This window comes from Narcine bancroftii, chromosome 1 (assembly GCF_036971445.1).
Source record: "Narcine bancroftii isolate sNarBan1 chromosome 1, sNarBan1.hap1, whole genome shotgun sequence".
Lineage (NCBI taxonomy): Eukaryota > Metazoa > Chordata > Chondrichthyes > Torpediniformes > Narcinidae > Narcine > Narcine bancroftii.
The window spans coordinates 364,499,644-364,519,460 of NC_091469.1; the positions used below are offsets into that span (position 1 = coordinate 364,499,644).

The 19,817-nt window shown below is 40.7% G+C and overlaps 1 protein-coding gene across 4 annotated transcripts in view; it reads right to left on the bottom strand.

Annotated features, from left to right (window-relative positions):
* LOC138750405 (contactin-associated protein-like 2) overlaps positions 1-18,726 on the bottom strand; it is a 2,015,431-nt gene extending 1,996,705 nt beyond the window's left edge. For all 4 annotated transcript variants that reach the window (XR_011349326.1, XM_069912458.1, XM_069912468.1 and 1 more), the window contains exon 1: positions 18,418-18,726. Coding sequence is in view for 3 of the 4 variants with exons in the window: in XM_069912458.1 (XP_069768559.1) it covers positions 18,418-18,514 (97 nt within the window). In the remaining variant the exon portion in view is untranslated. The remainder of the gene's footprint in view (positions 1-18,417) is intronic.
* Positions 18,727-19,817: the final 1,091 nt, after the last annotated feature.

Genomic DNA, 19,817 nt, shown 5'->3' on the forward strand with positions numbered 1-19,817 from the left:
GGGGGTGGTAACTTCTTAAGGGGGGCCATTCTTTCCATTTCAGGGCGAATTTCACCCTGGCGGGCAATGTAGCCCAGAATGGGTAGCTCTGTCGCACTGAGCACACATTTGCCCTCGTTAAATGTAAGGTTGAGTTCGTTAGCTGTTGCCAAAAATTTCTTTAAGTTGTTGTCGTGCTCAGCCTGTGTTTTCCCACAGATAGTGACATTATCCAGATAGGGAAACGTACCCAGTAACTCATGTGTCCTAACAATCTTATCCATTTCCCTCTGAAACACAGACACACCATTAGTGACCCAAAAAGGTACCCTTTTAAATTGGTATAACCTCCCATCAGCCTCAAAAGCTGTATAGGGCCATTCCCTTTTCTTAATGGGGATTTGGTGATAAGCTCCTTTGAGGTTGATAGTGAAGTACAATTTGTATTGCGCTATCTGATTAATCATTTCATTGATGCGTGGCAGGGGGTAGTCATCCAAGTTTGTGTAACGGTTGATTATCTGGCTGTAATCAATAGCCAGTCATCTCTTAGGGTGATTTTTCACGACTACCACTTGGGCCCGTCACGGACTCTTACTAGGTTCAATTACTCCCTCTTTAAGCAGTTTCTGGGTCTCCGCTTTACAATCCTCTTTGCTGTAAGAATGGCTCTTAGTGACAATCAGCTGACACTCAGGATAAATCACTGAAAAGGGAAAGAGCCCGATACAGAAGAGTGGATGAGGAAGATCAGTGTAACACATTCCTATTGAACAACAGATTAAGATTGAGGGGCTGAATGGCTCACTCTTGATACTGACAAGAGTGCTTGGAATCAGGACACACAGCCTCAAAATAGAACAGCAAAGACAAGAAATTTCTATCCTCAGATGAAAAAGAATCTATGAAACTCTTGATCAAAGTAAACTGTGGAGGTTCAGTCTATGATTTTATTCTTGAAACGTTTTTAAGAATTAAGGGAATCAAGGGACAGAAGATCAGAACAGGAAGGACACTGAAGTTAAAAATTAGCAATTATGTAATGGACCCCTCCACCACCCAGGCCATGCCTCTTCAATGTGCTACCATCCGAAGAAAGGTAAAGGAGCCTAAAGGCGAGCACTCAACAACACAAAGATATCCTCTTCCCCTCTGCCATCAGATTCCTTGATAATCAATTATTTTATGAACCCAAAGACACTGTCATACTTCTCATGCATTATTACCATGATTATTATTTATTTTTACTTACAGTGATGTAGTAAGATGGTATAAAATGAATGTACAAGTGTGATGCTGCCATATTGCATGACAATAGGTCCTGATTCTGAGCAGGCCAAGGAGCCAAATATCTTACTTCTGCTTCTATTTTTGGGCAAGTTAAAAACTCTGGTTCTGATCAAATTATTATTATTTTTAAAAAAAATGAGTGATCTCCTTTTCAAAAACATTCCTAAAAGTCTTAACTCTGTTATTCAATATTGACCTTAGTTATTTCCTCTTAGTTAAATCTCATTACTGAGGCTTGCTGTGGGATTAAAATAAGGGCATATGAAAAATGAGCACTTTTTTTTTATGATGTAGCTCGATATTCATTATTTTTAACATGATGCAGGCAAAGATACTTTATTTTCAATTCATGCAAGTTTTTCCATTTATACCCAAAATATGTATTGAAGGCAACTTTAAAATGAAAGTATTATATATGTTCATGATACAAGAGAATGGGCGGACTATCTTCCTTCAATAAAATTACAAACTGAGGGCAAAAAGAATTCAGTCACTAACTACTGTGGCAATGCACAAGAACCATGGTCAGGCTTTTCAGTCAAATCTCATTCCAACACATAACTAATACAACAAATGGCTTTAGAAAAGGAAATTCTAGTTTTCAAATGTACAGTCCCAATTCTAAATCCAATGTGATGGGTTATATTATATATATGAATATATAAAAAGACAGATTGTGGGGGTTTAGAGAGTAGGTCACTTCACAAACAGACATTAACACTTCACAAAAGAGATCTCAATTAAAATTCAAGAGCTTTGTTCAAGCTGGACATTCAGGCATCAGTACATTTGCAAAGACAATAAGACTTCTTTGTGAAAGAATTTCAAAAATAGGTGCAAATGGAAGTGTCTGGGCTCAAGAGGATGATAAGATCTTTCAAAGATTGGGTCTGGAGCCTTGGGGGTCATGTGGTCTTGCTCAAAGAAAGAGAGAAAAAGAAAGAAAGAGAGAGAGAAAACTGGCTTCTGCAATGGCTTTTGGAAGCTCGTGGATAACCCCATTTTGGAGATGGGTTGTGAGTTCTGAGTTCAGCCAGGTGAAAACCCTTGTGGTCCTAACAAGAGGAAATGGCAGGCTAGAGTGGTTCACCTGTAATAAGGGAGAGGGGGAAGGGAACTCTGTGGTGACCTGGAAGAGGTTACCACTTGGAAAACCCTGTTGGGGCAAGTTTCTTTGGCCAGACACTGAAGTGACTGATGGAAGTAAATCAGTTTGTGTGTGTCCAATGAGCAATGAATCTCTCTGAAACCAATAAGAACCTTCCTAACTGGTAACCATTTACCTTTCAAGCACCAGAGCTTGGTGAAAATTCATAAATGTTAAATTCTGTGCACAATTTATGAACTGCCTGATACCCGTGAAATTGGAGAAGCGAGAAGTGAGATTGGACTGCAAATCAAAGAACTTTCTTGAACATATACACATTACATACATGTGCACTTAGAATTAGAAGGGGATTAAGTTAGGTTAAGTTTAAAGTAATAAATTAAAGTTTGATCCTGTTTTTATGTTTAAAGAAAATGAAAAATTACTTTTGTTTAAGTAACCATTTATCTTGATGAGTTTCTATTGCTTCTGGGTTTTGGGGTTCTGTGGGCTCGTAACACCCATATTTGATATTTTTTTACATTATGAAACAAATAGAATGTTACAGTATGTCCAATTTTTCATAATCAATGAGGAATTTGTTGATATTGTGGCTGAAACATAAAAACTATAAAAAACCTCAACTTTTTGATAAAGGTATGCAAACCAATTTAAAAGGAAATTTTTCACCAACTCATTGAAATAAAACTTAAATTAGAGCAACTCTGAGGGAGAGCGGGAAATACTGCCGACTTAATTACATAATAATTGTTTTAAAAAGGCCAAATAATCAATACATGAAAGGGCATCAGTGGCGATGAAAGATGGGATAGGAATCTCTTTAAATGCATTTGAACCAAAGGATATATTTTTAAATCATCAATCATTTTACAATCATAGTACAAATGACTCTTGAAAAGTAGGTCATGAAAATAATACCTCTGAAGCTATTAATATTGTGAAAGATTACAACTTCCAATGTTCTCAATAAATAATAAGGTTGATGAAAATGAAGTTGTCAGAACTCAGCAAATCTTAGTATCCCCAAAAGAACAAAGGCTCCTGAAAAACATTCAACGTCTCATTTATTTTGTGTAAATAAGACTTCTTTGGCTTGGCTTCGCGGACGAAGATTTATGGAGGGGGTAAAAAAAGTCCACGTCAGCTGCAGGCTCGTTTGTGGCTGACCAGTCCGATGCGGGACAGGCAGACACGATTGCAGCGGTTGCAAGGGAAAATTGGTTGGTTGGGGTTGGGTGTTGGGTTTTTCCTCCTTTGCCTTTTGTCAGTGAGGTGGGCTCTGCGGTCTTCTTCAAAGGAGGCTGCTGCCCGCCAAACTGTGAGGCGCCAAGATGCACGGTTTGAGGCGTTATCAGCCCACTGGCGGTGGTCAATGTGGCAGGCACCAAGAGATTTCTTTAGGCAGTCCTTGTACCTTTTCTTTGGTGCACCTCTGTCACGGTGGCCAGTGGAGAGCTCGCCATATAATACGATCTTGGGAAGGCGATGGTCCTCCATTCTGGAGACGTGACCCATCCAGCGCAGCTGGATCTTCAGCAGCGTGGACTCGATGCTGTCGACCTCTGCCATCTCGAGTACCTCGACGTTAGGGGTGTGAGCGCTCCAATGGATGTTGAGGATGGAGCGGAGACAACGCTGGTGGAAGCGTTCTAGGAGCCGTAGGTGGTGCCGGTAGAGGACCCATGATTCGGAGCCGAACAGGAGTGTGGGTATGACAACGGCTCTGTATACGCTTATCTTTGTGAGGTTTTTCAGTTGGTTGTTTTTCCAGACTCTTTTGTGTAGTCTTCCAAAGGCGCTATTTGCCTTGGCGAGTCTGTTGTCTATCTCATAAGACTTATTACCTAACAAAATACCCCTCTTGTTGCTCCACTGGATCTATAACTGAACAAAATGCAAAGCCAAGCATTTTCAAAGCTAAAGTTACAGGCAAGCCAGAAACAAAATCTGGGGAGAATGTGCCTGAAGCAGGCTATTTCTGGCTTCCCATTCCCTTTTGGGGGAAACACAAGGCTTTGTAACACTCATCAAAGAATGCAAGAACAATAAATCTTGATAAGGTTATTAGAATCACAATCATCTGTATTATCTCTCCACACTATCAGCACACATATGAAACAAGACAATATTGTGAAAGGATCCAACATGCTTGAAAGATAAATCAAGCCCTTTTTTAAAAAAAAAACGCCCTCCATTCTCCAGTTATCATCTTCATGCACATGACATTGAATCAACATGGAACATTAAAAATGGTTGAGATCAAAAACTTTACCTTACAAAATAGAATCAGATCTTCAAGACTTTGAGACAAACAAATCAAAAGCTAAAAAGGCATCACTCTCAAAATAACTTGAAACCTGTTGTTTGGAAAAAATTCAAGGTGTACGCCATGTTTCATTTGCAACAAAATAAAAATATTTATAAAATTTCACATACCAGGAATTATATTTGTTGTGTACAATGCAATATTAAATAAAATATTAATTAAATTTAACAATTATATTATTTAAGTAGCAGGATACCTGCCATTGCCAGTGAAATAAAACACTCAGTTGTTGTTGGCTCCAAAAGACGTCATCTGAAATGCTGAGCTATAGGCTCTGATCACCTTTAGGAAATGTTTGGACTCTGCTGTGATGGCTAGCAGTAGCATTTTCATTGACCATGGAGGTTCTGCCAGTAGCGGTATGCTAAGTTTTCTATTGGAACAACATATCGACGGCATCTCACCTTTCCACTTTGCTCCACAATGTTGGCATTCCTCTGACATGGAGCCAATTACAACTACATTAATGAAAGAATACTCAATTATCAACTGAGTGATTGAATGCATCATTTAGCAGGTTGGCTAGTAAATAATGCTGTCCTTCGGCTGGTCTTTTTTGTTCTCATTGCTTGGAGTCTTGCTTGTTCTTCCTCAGCAGATGGGCAGCATCAGCACTGAGGCAGGTTTGGCATTGTTCCTTAAGTTTCCTGCTGCCTGCTCCTTTTTTGTCTGGAGGCCTGAGCACTGAGGCAGACCTGGTGTTGCTTTGGCCATTTGTTTCCATTCTGAAAGTACATTGATGCACAGCACTGTAACTAATTCAGATGTCCTTGGAACAAGTTCAATATTTTTTTGGAACTTTTCAACTTCATATGACCTTCAAGGTTAAATTCAATGTGGCCATGACATTCACCATCAAATGCTACCACAATTATAGTAAACAGTAATGCAAATCATTGCAAGCTGGTCATAAAACACTTCTGAACTTCATATGACCTTAAAGGTTAAATTCAATGTGGTCATGACATTCAGCATCAAATGTTACCCCTACTGAACCTCCTTGGACATTCCTAGAGAGCTCCGTATTGATTTAAATGCAAAACAGACAAACATACAAACAAACATAAATGAACAAATATATATTAGATATTATGTGTTACCTACGTTAGGGAATATTATGCACTATTACACAATGGAGAAACGTAGTCTAGACTGGATAAGCAACCAATGAGTGGGATTTACAGACAATTAGATATTGTAATGTCAACAGATTACACACCATATCATTCCACAGGATTGTACAACCCTCTTCTCATTTGCTTCCTCTGCCATTTTTGTTTCTGTTCTATTTGGTTAGCTACTTATGGTATAATTAGTAACACTGAAATTTCCTCATTGCTTGTATTCTATTTATTAGCAATAAAGCATAATTATGAAACATATTTTGCAAGAATAATGCCACAATAAAAGCTTAGGTTTTATCTTAGCCATATTGTATTGCACAATTAACATTAAGGTTACTGCCCGCAAATATTCTGCTGACCCTCTTGTGATTTCACTGCAACTGTTTAATTAGCTTTGCTATTTGATTTAAAAATCATGCATACATTTTACATTTGGCTGATATAGATCTTGTCAATGTTAAATTCAACTTTGGTAGAAGTGGCAGCAGAACAGTGGTCTGTTAGATAGCTGCCCACTAGCTACACAAAAAAATAGTCAAGAGGGTTGAACAATGGATGGAACTAGCACAACTTCCCATTTGGCACACAACTCCCAATAAATTTGAATTTCATCCCCATCAAATCATGATACAAGATCATCTTTTAGCATTCTAAAGCACCATTGAGGATGAGCTGGAACGGTGGAGCAGCTGGTGCCAAGATATGGAATGCAACTAATTGTATTGCAACCTTTTCAAAAGCAGGATTGTGGCAACTGGTATCCTTTCAAAATGTAGGTAGGGCACTTTGGACAGTGTGGGCAAGGTGAGCCAAAGACCTTGTTTCCATGCTATTTGGCTTAATTTTCCCAAAGACAGGAACTAGAGGTCTTATGTCTCATCAACAATAGGAGAAGAGATGAAGGAGGGTCCTAGGAAACCATTGGAGCACCACACAATTTATACATTTATAAATCCAATGATAACACCATCATTGTTAATGTAATAATGGAAAATGATGAATCAGAATATAGAGATCAAGATTTTAGTTTTATGGTGAATGAATTCTGCTCTCAAACTCAAAAAGACAAAGGAGATTAAGTCATCACATACTTCTCTCCATTGACGTGATAGCAGGAGAGAGGGTTAGTAACAAAGTTCCTAGGCATCTGCATTTTGCAGGATCTCGGCATTTTGCAGGATCTCTGCGTAAGTCAGCAAATTGAGGCAAACATAAAGTATTATGGGCAGGTCCCGGCAGATTGGAAGACAGCAAATGGATGTAGGCAGAAGACTGGCAACTGTCAGCCAGTTAGCTTAATGTCTGTAGTCGGGAAAATGCTTGAAGCTGTCATGAAAGATGAAGTAGCGAGAAATTTAGAATGAAGGGGTTCCACCAGGCACAGTACGGATGACAAACTTGCTGGAGTTCTTTGAAGGGTGTAATGAGCGCGATAGATTGATGTTGTATATTTAGATTTCCAGAAGGCATTTGATAAAGTGCCGCATAATAGGCTTAGCAATATGATACATTTGAATGGAGTCGGGGGAGTCTGTTGGCATGGATTGAAGATTGGTTAACTGACAGAAGGCAGGGAGTCAGGATAAATGGGTGTTTTTCTGATTGGCAGACAGTGGTAAGTGAGGTGCTGCAAGATTCGGTGTTGGGCCTGTAATTGTTCACCATTTACATTGATCATTTGGAAGAGGGGACAGAGTGTAGTGTAGCCAAGTTTGCGGATGATACCAAATGGAGTAAAAAAAGCAAATTGTACAGAGGATGTGGAGAAGTTGCAGAAGGTGAGTGGGCAAAGGTCTGGCAGATGGAGTACAATGTTAATAAATGCAATGTCATCCACTTTGGCCTTCATTGCTAGAGGAATTGAATTCAAGAGCAGGGAGGTCATGTTGCACCTGGAATATTGTGTGCAGATCTGGTCTCCATACTTGAGGAAGGATATACTGGCCTTTGAGGCAGTCCAGAGGAGGTTCACGACGTTGATCGGGAGATGAGTGGGTTGATCTATGATCTAAAGCATCTAGATTATACTCACTCGAATTCAGACGAATGAGAGATCATATAGAAACATAAAATTATGGAAGGGCTAGATAGATGGAGGCAGGAAAATTGTTTTCACTGTTAAGTGAGATCAGAACTAGGGGACACAGTTTCAAGATTCAGGGGAGAAGATTTAAGATGGAGATGAGGAAAAACTGTTTTTCCCACAGAATAGTGAATCTGTGGACATCTCTACCCAGTGAAGTGATTGACATATTTAAGGTTCAGTTAGTTTTTTGTTTACATAAAAAAGGAATTAAAGCAAATGGGGGGGGGGGGGGGGGGGGGAAGGCAGGTAGGTGGAGTGGAGTCAATGATCAGATCAGCCATGATCTTATCGAATGGTGAAGCAGGTTCGACGGACTGTATGGCCTACACCTGCTCCTATTTTTTATGTTCTTAACACCTCTACTTTATAAGGAGTATGATGAGATTTGGCATTTTATTGAATACAAAACTTCCACAGATGACTGGCTGCATCATGGCCCTGTTTGGTAACTTGAATTCCCAAGAACACAGGAGGCTGCAGAAAGTGGTCAACAGGCTCCCATTTAATAAAGACATGCCTATGAGGTGTTGCACAAAAAGGAGGTCAATATGATAAGGGATACCGTTACTCTGGCCATGTCTTCTTCCCCTGCTGCTAGCTTCTGGCCGAAGAAACAGAAGCTTGAAGTCCAATCCCTCTTAATTCAAGAACAAGTTTTTTTCTAATAGACATCAGTCTCCATGATACAACTGGTCAGCACACTTTCCACTGCACATCTGTAGAAGCTTGCCAAGGTTTTTAACGTTGTACCAAATTTCCACAAATTCTTGAGGAAATAGAGGCACTGCCATGCTTTCTTCACAATGATATTAATATGTTGAGTCCAAAAAAAGTTCAACCAAAATAGTGATTCCCAATGCAAATCTAAATTTATTGGGGTCTGGAGGTGAGGAAACCCAGGATCCAATTACACAGGGGAAGTAGTGAAGCCCAGATCTTGGAATTTTCTGATCAGTTCTGAGGCGATGGTGGTCTTGAATACTGAACTATAGTCAATAAAGTGCCTGGTGACAAACGCATCCTTGCTGCCCAGGTGTTCCAGGGTTGTCTGCAGAGCCATTGAGATGGCATCTGCCGTAGATCTGTTGCTGCAGTAGACAAATTGGAATGGATCCATGTGGCTGCTCCAACAGAATATAATATGCTTCAAAATCAACCTCTCAAAACACTTCTTCACCATGGATGTGAGTGCCACTGGTTTATAGTCATTTGGCAGGTTACCACACTATTTTTGGGGGCTGGTATGATTAAGTCCTCTTTGGAAGACTACACAAAAGAGTCTGGAAAAACAACCAACTGAAAAACCTCACAAAGATAAGCGTATACAGAGCCGTTGTCATACCCACACTCCTGTTCGGCTCCGAATCATGGGTCCTCTACCGGCACCACCTACGGCTCCTAGAACGCTTCCACCAGCGTTGTCTCCGCTCCATCCTCAACATCCATTGGAGCGCTCACACCCCTAACGTCGAGGTACTCGAGATGGCAGAGGTCGACAGCATCGAGTCCACGCTGCTGAAGATCCAGCTGCGCTGGATGGGTCACGTCTCCAGAATGGAAGACCATCGCCTTCCCAAGATCGTATTATATGGCGAGCTCTCCACTGGCCACCGTGACAGAGGTGCACCAAAGAAAAGGTACAAGGACTGCCTAAAGAAATCTCTTGGTGCCTGCCACATTGACCACCGCCAGTGGGCTGATAACGCCTCAAACCGTGCATCTTGGCGCCTCACAGTTTGGCGGGCAGCAGCCTCCTTTGAAGAAGACCGCAGAGCCCACCTCACTGACAAAAGGCAAAGGAGGAAAAACCCAACACCCAACCCCAACCAACCAATTTTCCCTTGCAACCGCTGCAATCGTGTCTGCCTGTCCCGCATCGGACTGGTCAGCCACAAACGAGCCTGCAGCTGACGTGGACTTTTTACCCCCTCCATAAATCTTCGTCCGCGAAGCCAAGCCAAAGACACTATTTTTGGGGGCTGGTATGATTAAGTCCTGTTTGAAACAGATGGAGTGAGATGTTGAAGATAGCCATGAAAACAGCTTGGGTTATGCCACAGTTAGAGAATTGCATACAAATCTAGACACTCCTTTATAGGAAGGCTGTGAAGGCTTTTGAAAGAGCAGAGAAACTTACAGGGATGTAGCTCAAATTAGAAGGTATTAGCAATGGGGAGAGGTTGGATGAACTTGGGCTGTATACATTGAGTGTAGGTAATGGAGAGCTCATCGGCCAAAAAGTTTATAAAATTATTATGTCTTGATAGGGTAGACAGATAGAATCTTTTTTTCCCAGGGTAAAAATGTCACAGAAAAGGCATTTAAGGTGAGGGATGGGAAGGAGTTGAAAGGAAATGCCTAGGGTAATTTTCATTTTTTAATACATAAAAACACACAGAGAATGGTAGGTGCCTGGAATGGGCTTCCAGAAGTAGTGGTGGAAGCAGATACAGTGGTAGAGCTTAAGAGCCTATCACACAGAAATTAATATTCAGGGTATAGAGGGATATGTATCATGTGCAAGAAACAGAGTTTTCATTTAACTTGCATTTTATGCTTGGCACAGAAACAGGAGCCAAAGGGCCTGTTCCTGGATGTAATGTTCTATATTCCATGTGCTATGTCTCGATTCATCTTCTTTTGTGTGTTAATTGCATTTAAATTGTTGTTAATGTGCATTATGTACCTGGAAGTTGCTGCAAGTAAGACTTTAATTGCATTTGTAAATTGTGCTCAAGAAAAAAAACTTCATTATTTGGGCAGGAATAATGGAAGCAGGACTGGATGCTGAGGGTTGTTGATGGAAAGGCCAGGAACTGCATTGAGGAAGGAATCAGCAGAAGACTAGAACTTAGGCTCCAAACTCGTACTTTATTGGTATATTTTAGAATTAGGATAATGATGAATTTCAACTGGGGAAAAAAAAACAGTCCACAGGGCTGGGGAAACTACAAAAATTGCACAGGCAGGGAGATTGGTTGTGGGGGAGTGAGAGGACAGGTTGGAGTTTGTAGATCGAGGGAGGGCCGGTCCCTGCAGTGAGAAATAGGAAGTTCGACCAAGGATGCAGGCATGCAATTCACTTAGCTGCTGATGTCTTAAGGATGGATTTGTTTTGGAAGCATCACTGGCAAGCACTCCAACCTAACACGACCGGATTCTCCTGCAATAGTCCAAAGAAATGTTGCTTGTATCAACAAATTTCCATTCTCATCATTGATGGAGAACTTATTTCAGGATTGCAAGCATAATATTGACAAGGAAGCACTCAGACAATTTTCTAAGCCATGCTTAATTAACTAGATTCACAGTGCCTCATTCTAAAATATAAATAAAACAAGTTCAATTACTTACTGCCAAAAAAAATTATGAAATTTAATTTCTAGACACATATTGGATTTCAGAATCATCCACAAGTTTAATAAATTAAGGAAGATGATATGTACGTGATTGTTGAGACTCATCAGTACCAAATTATAGGGGGTTGAAAACTAACTTCAGTAATTTTGTCTCTTCAAAGTCTGTGAAACATTCCACAGAAGTCATAGCACATGATGCTACTTTTTTAGGTCATTTGCATAGTTTAGTCATCCAACCACCTTCTATTTTCTCCAACCTTGTCTGCTAATTTTTCTTTCCTATTCTTTTGTTCCTTGACTGTCATTTATACCTTACAAGTTCCTGTTGGAGTTCTGCAGCCAGCACATTCATCATCAGAAAATTTGTCTCCTTCTGTGCCCAACTATAAATTTCTGATAAGAAATCAAAAATAAACTGTTTTTTAGTGGGAGTTCACTTCCTGGTGAGTGCAGTTTTGAACTCTCGCCCACATGAAGACTTCAACCCATTAACTATGTAGCTCAACAACAGATCATTAGGAACTCACAAGGTTGTGAGATCTTTGTAAGTCAATCATCCATAAAGTCCATGTAGATTGCTTCCCCTTACCCATCCTTCACTAATGACAACCCACTATTTAATCATGTACCACTAAACCTTGTTTCAGACACAGCTAACTTAATAATATACATTTCTTCTGTTGCTCCTCAGAGTGATGTGCATCGATAAACTCCAATGACTTAAACTGTAGCTGGTTTAAAAAAATGTGATTGATAAAATCAAGCATTTATCATTGCGTTCACCAGCCTTCAGTCCAAAACACACAAGGACAAACAATACATATGGTGTGTGGTAGTGTGCATATATACACACATATGCATGCACATAAAAATATTGTTTAATAAATAGGAGGGTTTCTGAGAGTTTGTATGAGGAGATTATTCAGTTGTTCAGTGGTCTAACTGCCCTTGGGAAAAACTGTTTCTCAGCCTGCTGGTTTTGGCTCGATGCTCGTGTATCTCTTTAGCAATGGGAGTAGCTGAAAGATCCTGTGTGCGGGGTGGTAAGGGTCCTCCATATTTTTCGAGCCCTCTTCAAACAATGATCCTGGTATATTATATCGATAGTGGCAGGGGGTAGGGTAATGAGATCCCAATGATGCTCTTTCCACACTTAAGATCCTGTGGATTGACCTTTGATCCAGTGATCTACAGCAACCATACCACACTGTGCTTCAGCTGGCCAGAATGCTATCCACAGAGCTCCTGCAAAAAGTTGACAGGATGATGGTCGATAGCCTTACCTGCCTCAGCCTTCTCAGGAAATGCCGTCACTATTGCACCTTCCAGTCGAGTGAGGAGATGTTGTGTGCCCAGGATAGATTACTTCTTCAGTGAACTCCAAAGAACTTGGTGCTCTCCAATTTCTCCACCACTGAGCTTTTAGTGTGGCATGGTGAGTCGTCCCCCTTGGTTATCCTGAAGTCTAAAATAATCTAGTTTGTCTTGTCAATGTTAAGACTCAAGTTGTAATTCTCACACAATTTCACAAGATTTTCCACCTCTTCTCATTGTTGCTGATGAGGCCAATGACTGTTGTGTCATCCTCAAACTTGATGACTCTGTTGGAGCTGAATCTTGCATTGCACTCACGAGCCATTAGTGTAAACTGGAGTGGGCTGAACCCATAGCCCTGAGGTGCACCAGTGCTTACCATGGCAGTGCTCAACATCATGCTGCCAATCGAGGTGTTTTTTTTTTTAAATAACTATTTTATAGAACATTAAAAAAGAAAAAAAAATATTAAAATACAAAAACACAAATACAAATAGAAAACAAAAAAACCACAGAATTTAATGTCCCCCTACACCCCTCTACTAAACTATGCTATCTCAACTCCCCTCCCCCAACCTTCGGAGCCTTACAAAAAATTTGGAGCGTTTGATCAATGTGCCAACTCTGAACATATCATTTACTTAAGATCTATGCCCATATATTCCAGATATAAATGCCACATTTTAACAAAAGAACATAATTATTTTGCAAGTTATAGGTTATTTTTTCCCAAATATAAACACGATTGCAATTCATTGTGCCATCTTTGTATATTCAATTCTACATCATTTTTCCAAGTTACAGCTATACATTTTCTTGCATCTGCTAGCCCTAACCGTACAAATGCCAATTGTGACTTATCAGCCAACCCTGGAATAACAGCATTCATACAACCCAATAAACACATCATTGGATCCATTTGCAAATCAGTTTTGAATAAATCTCTCAAAAATTTTACAACTTTTTCCCAAAAGGATTTAACTTTTCTTATATGTCCATACAGAAGGCATAAAAGTACCTGTCCTTTCTCCACATCTAAAACACAAATCTGATGAACTAAATCCATATTTCTTAAACTTCTAAGGAGTTAAATATAATTGATGAATAAAATTATAATTAACCATACTATATCTCACATTAATTAATTTTGAAACACTATTGGTAAACATATTTGACCATTCCTTCCAAGACAATTCAAAATCTAAATCTTTCTCCCATTTCTCTTTTGTCCTATATACCCCAACTTTGTCCATTTTTTTCTTGCAACAACCTATACATATCTGATATAAACCCTTTTGTTTCTTTATCAACCATTAAAATCTCAAACATCAATTGACTTGGTAAAATTAAATCCTTACCAAATTGCGTTTGCAAAAAATCTTGAACTTGATGATAAGCCAAAAAAGAATTTGCAGAAATACCAAATTTCTCTTGTAGTCTATTGAATGTAGAAAATTTACCCACCTCAAAACAATCTTGTATAGTACTTATTCCTTTCATTTCCCAATTTTTAAAATAAGGATTATTTAAAGAAAATGGAATTAATTTATTCTGATACAACAGTGATTTAATTGAAAATTTTCCTTTAGAACACATTCCATTTATAAATAAATTGACTTATTTCTTATTCAAAAATTTGATCCAATTCAACTTTTGCCCACACAGGTGGCTGGTGAACATCAAATAACGTATTAATAAATTTCAACTGTGCCGCTTCATAATAATTTTGAAAATGCACTAATTCGATTATTTTTGTGGAAGGGTAAATTGTCGAGGGTTTCTATGCACAAATTAACATTAAGATATGAATGGGGAGGTCTTCAATTACCGCATTTTTAAAATTATTATGAACCAACCCTGGTCTTTCAATTAGTAAGTCTGGAATCCAGTTACAGAAAGGGGTGTTAAGTCCCAGCAAGGACAGGTTCTCCACCAGCCTCTGGGGAATGATCATATTAAATGCTTAGCTGAAGTTGATAACCAGCAGCCTGGCCTATGAGGTATCATTCTCCAGGTGGGTTAAGACAGAGTGGAGGGACAGGTCTACGGCATCATCAGTGGAATAGTTTTATCTGTAAGAGAATTTAAATGGGTTCAGTGTCTCTGGGAGGTGCTCTTTGGTGTGTTCCATTACCAGCCTTGTGTGGGTTTGCCTTCTGCCTGCAGCAGAGGGCCCTTTTATCAGGAGGTCATGAAGATACCTTGGCATCAGCCTGTTCTTCTCATTGAACCAAGCATAGAAGATGTTCAATCTTTCCAAAAAGGAAAGAGGGGTTATTATCTTTGACTTGCAAGTTTGTCTTGTAGTTTGTTATGGTTTAGATCCCTTGCCACGTGCACCTCATGTTGCTAATGTCACACAGATGTCTACGAATCTTCTGTGCATACCCATGATTTGCCTTCCAGATTGTAAGGGAGAGCTCAGCCCTAGCTGATCTTACTGCCATCTTGTCTCCTGTCCTGAAGGCAGCAACATGAGCCATGAGAAGTGTCCAGACTTCTGCATCCAGTCATGCTTCTGGTTAGCAGTGGTTGTGAAGCATTTGATAACATTAAAAAAAATGAAATTAAGAAAATCTTAAGTTAGAAAGGTGAAAATTTTAATGAACCTAAAAGTTGAAGTTGTTTTCAATTGAATCACTTATGGTGCACAAATAAAATGGACAGGAATATCTTCTCCAAGAATTGTCCCTCAGCTGCCTCCAGCTCATTTCTCCAGACAATAGTTTGTCTTTCTTTACCCCTTAAATTGTGTTCTGCAATCCATCTTTCAACTTTTGACTTTTATCCCATTATAATTCATCTTCAAAATCTAGCTTAAAATGTTTATAAAATACTCAAGAAGCCATTACACACTTTTGATTTCATCAAGTTATTCTTCAGTCTCACCCTCCAGCCCATCCTTCCAGGTTCCATTGGTTGTTTAGATCATGATGCTTTTCTATACCCATCTTTTCAAATCCATCCAGACATCCACAAGTTTACCTATTGGTTGAGAATTAATTTTGCCATTATCTTCTGCAAAATCTAACACCTTTTCTTCACCTAATTCCTCTCGAGAACATAAAAAGGTTTAATTTGTTAAGTCAAAGAAATTAAAACTAGAGGCATAAAGCTGTCACAATTATATATTGAACTGTCACTTTGTCAGCGATGAGACTAATGAGTAAAAAAAAATTCAACCACTGACATTTCTTCACCCTATCCCACGACCCATCCCACCACTTCACCTCTATCAATTGCCTTTTCAGAAATACTCCTGGGATTGCTAAAGGTGCCAGCATTTAAGCGGGAAAAAAAATTTTCAAAATCAATCCAGAAGGCAAGTTAAATAAAGCCAAAATTGATATACAAAAAGCACCTCAAGATTAATTCCAGGTTTTTTTTTTGCCTTGTTCATTAATACTCTAAAAGTCACACATTAATTTTGAAGGAATAAGTTGCATACTTGAATAGCCAACAAGGATTTTTTTTTTCTAATTTACACATAACGAGGGCACAAAACCTTCTCTTGTTAAATTCCATTATCAATACATTAAAATTTTTACACTGAAATTCATCCTGTTCCAATTACTCAATATTTTGTTTTCCCCAAATCAAAACAACACTTGCTTATGGAAAATTAAAATTTCAAATACAAGTTAGTTTAGAAGGCTGATTTTTTTTTAAAACAAAACGACCTTTGTGTGGAACAGACAACATCTGAAATCTGAAAAAGCAACAAAACAAACTGCAATCTAGATATGACCCTTCCACAGAAATTTCCTAATTTACATCTATGACAAAAATGATCATTACATTCTCAAAGTGTATGAAATAGCTTTGAAACCAGTGGCATCACTAGAGTTGACACCACCCCCAACCCCTAGCAGACCACACCATTTTTTTTGTACTAATGTAACTTGTAAAGTGTAATTCCCATCTATCACTGAACGTAATGGCAATGGCAGTGAGATAAACAACTATAAAAATTAAAAATACACCTTTAAATTACAATATCGTAGGCACAGGCTAAATGTATTTACATCGTTATGAGGTTAAGGCAAAAATTCAGTAAGAAAATAATAGAATTCAAAATAAAAATATTTAATTGCTACTTCATTCTCAGAAAAGTTATTGATATAGGTTCACAAATACTAATGACCACAATTTTTGTAGTTAAAACACTGGAAAATTTGACAAAAGCAGCGACTATAAAAACACCAGCAGCATCGAAAACAACAGCGGGTGCTTATAGCGCATGGAGCCTAAACCACGAGATTGAAAGCATCATTGTAATTGGGTAATAATGGCAGCCCTCACCAGAAAATTCAAAACTTAAATTAGCATAGAGTTTTAGCCTTGTCGTGCACTGATACATGGAAGCTGGGTTTACAAAAAAAAAATGTTTTGTTGTAATAAACTAGAGGGATATTTTTATTTAAAAAAATACTAATTTCTGCTGAAACGCTGCACAAATTTTTTCGATAGACAGTCACTTTGGGTGTCACCCCCTCTGATGGGGTCACCCCTGGGGCGGTCCGCACCCCCCGAGTGACGCCAGTGCTTGAAACGACATGAGATGTTTTAAATTGTTTAATATATTTTGGGGGCAGCGTTGACCTCTGCATTCTCTCGGCATGTTTATTGTTTGCAGTTATTTTCTCGGAAAAAAAGAAATCTAATTGCTTTTAATGGAGGTAGTATTTCAACGTTCAGTCAACCCTGTTTGTGTTTGTGAATGGGGAGTAAACGTTTTCAACCCTGATTCCCCCCCCCCCCCCCCCCCGGATGCTCACTCCAAGACAGCTCAGCTGAGTGTTTCCTGACATCTTCAACTGCGGCATCCTTTGCCAGCATCCCTGAAAGTTAAAGCTACTGTGCGTCCCAGGAAGGGCAGGTGGGGACCCAATATTCTGGGTTGAATCCGGTTCCATGGTCGATGTCAAACCCCAGACCTGATCGAATCGCCCGAGACCTTTGAAACCATTAAACTTTGTCAGAGATTTAGACTTAAAACTGGAGTTAACTGAGTCAACGAAGTCCCATCCACCACAAACTGAGCACCCAGTGCGCTCCCTTCAGAAAACGGCATGAGAGCACCAGGAACGTCGCTGGAAGCATCAGTTTTGCTGTATTGCTACATCATTGCTACAGTTGCAATTTACAGCAACAATTAAATTAAGTGACATTTAATCTCAACGCGTTTGACCTTCTATTTTTTCCCCCCCAATTCATCGTCCCTTTGCAGGGGCTCGGAACACGGTGACCCACTTTAATCTGAGGCCAACAGCAAAGTACCACCTTTGACTTTCCAGCACTTCTGTGCTCCCGAGGACGGTCAGATCAATTTAATCAACGGGTTCCCTTTCAAGAGATGGTTCAAATTTCACTTCATTCATTGGGATGTACATTCCACCTGATTCAAGTCACAAGAGGTAACACAGCGGCAAACCAGGCATGGCTCGTCTGACCATAATGAGAGCATTCTCACATTTATGAACGCAGGCTCTTCTAAAAGTGGTGCAATGGGTCAGAACGCTACTCGGGCCAATTCGCCCACACGACTAGCCCAATAAACAAAATTAGAGTTTAAAAATAACAAACAAGCCAGACGCCTGCATCGATCTCCATTCGCGATTGCTCTATTCCAGGCCGGCTCTTTCCGACAGGGAGGCAGATTGCAGTTTCAGCACTTCGTAGTGCAGGATACCGCAGAGCTTGGGAAATGCTGGCAAAGCCCTGCCGGCCGGCTCCCTGTCGGAAAGCATGCCGGAATCCACTCTGGGACTCTCCGTGGCTGCCTGCACCTCACACAACTGCTGCTGCTCCAACTAATGCTCTCCACTTACGCGATGCTGCCAGTCCCACACCGGCGCGGCTGTTGCTGCAAATCCAGAAGAGCGCCGTTATCCTGCGTAGAAGGAACCCAAACATCGTCCACTTCATTCACAGCTGACGACAAGAAAAGAAGAAGACAAGAACTAAATCACGACAGCGGCTTCGTTCTCTTCTGGACGCTTTCTGACGGGGCAATTCATCAATGTGCGGGAGTCGCTGAGTGGAGCGGCGACCCGGTGCTGTTTCCTCTGCTCTCTCAATCAGCCTGGTTGTGCGTCGTGATGTGACCAGCGCCGAGTGCTGCTTGCAAGCTCTCTCCTTCCTCCCTCCCTCCCCGGGCAGGGGATCTGCCGTGCGTCAACCCCGCCCACCAGGCCGGGCAAAGTAACAGGCCCCACTGGAGGGGGTGCTGCAAACATCACCCCTTTCCCCAGTTTCAGCACCATGCCTTGACCCGTCGCAATTGCATCCATCGGTTTGACAATCGGATCCAAAAGATCACTTCAAGCAGGGGCAAAGTGGCGAAGGAGGAGAGGCGCGGGCGATAAACCAGCTTTTACTCCCCCACCTCCCTCAGACTGCAGATGGTATCATCCGCCAGTCCGCCCTCTCGGGGGATGAAAGCGGAGCGCCGCTCCTGCTGCACCCTGCCAGATCTCCGTGCGGTCCTATCTCCCGCCGCACCCGCGCCGATTAAAATTTGACTGCAGTATGGACTGCATCGACTTCGTTACTGCGTTCAAGTTGCGCCCGCTGGGAACAGAGGCGCCGCGCTCACAGAATGATGGACGAGAAAAAAATGCAAGTTCAACTGGAACGGAAAGTATCCCTTTCTGGACCGTCGCGTTGCTCTGCCGCCAGAAACTATTTTATACATAGAAACGTTACCTGCATTTGCAAACACGAGCAGAGAGCAATATCAAGAGAAGTTCGACTTGGTGCAGAGATTTTCAGGGGTTGTCGTGTGCAGAGAGGCACCAAATATGCCAAGAAGCGGAGAGAAGGGTGAAAAACGAGGGGCGATTTGAAAGAAACGAAAATCATCCTCACTTGACCAGGTTCCCGGGTTTGCAAGTTCCTCGGGACTTGGTCATCAAAAGGGACACCACTTGTTCCGCTTCTGAAAGGCGGACCCTGCGGGAATTCCTCAATCAATTACTTTCAACATGTTGAGGCGGCGGGAACTCCTCAGCGTTCTCGGAAGAGGCGAAAGTGCGGAAAAAAAAAACCCCAAGGGAGACGGAGTGAATCGGGAGGCGAACGTTCTTCTCATTCTTCGGGTTGACGGGGCTTCTTTGAATTTGTTTGGGGGAGGGACTTATTAACGCGTCTCGATTTACAGCATCCCGTTCATTTGCTTTTTTGAAAATCTGTAACACGTTGACGGATTTATCCACAGAGTGTGACTGTG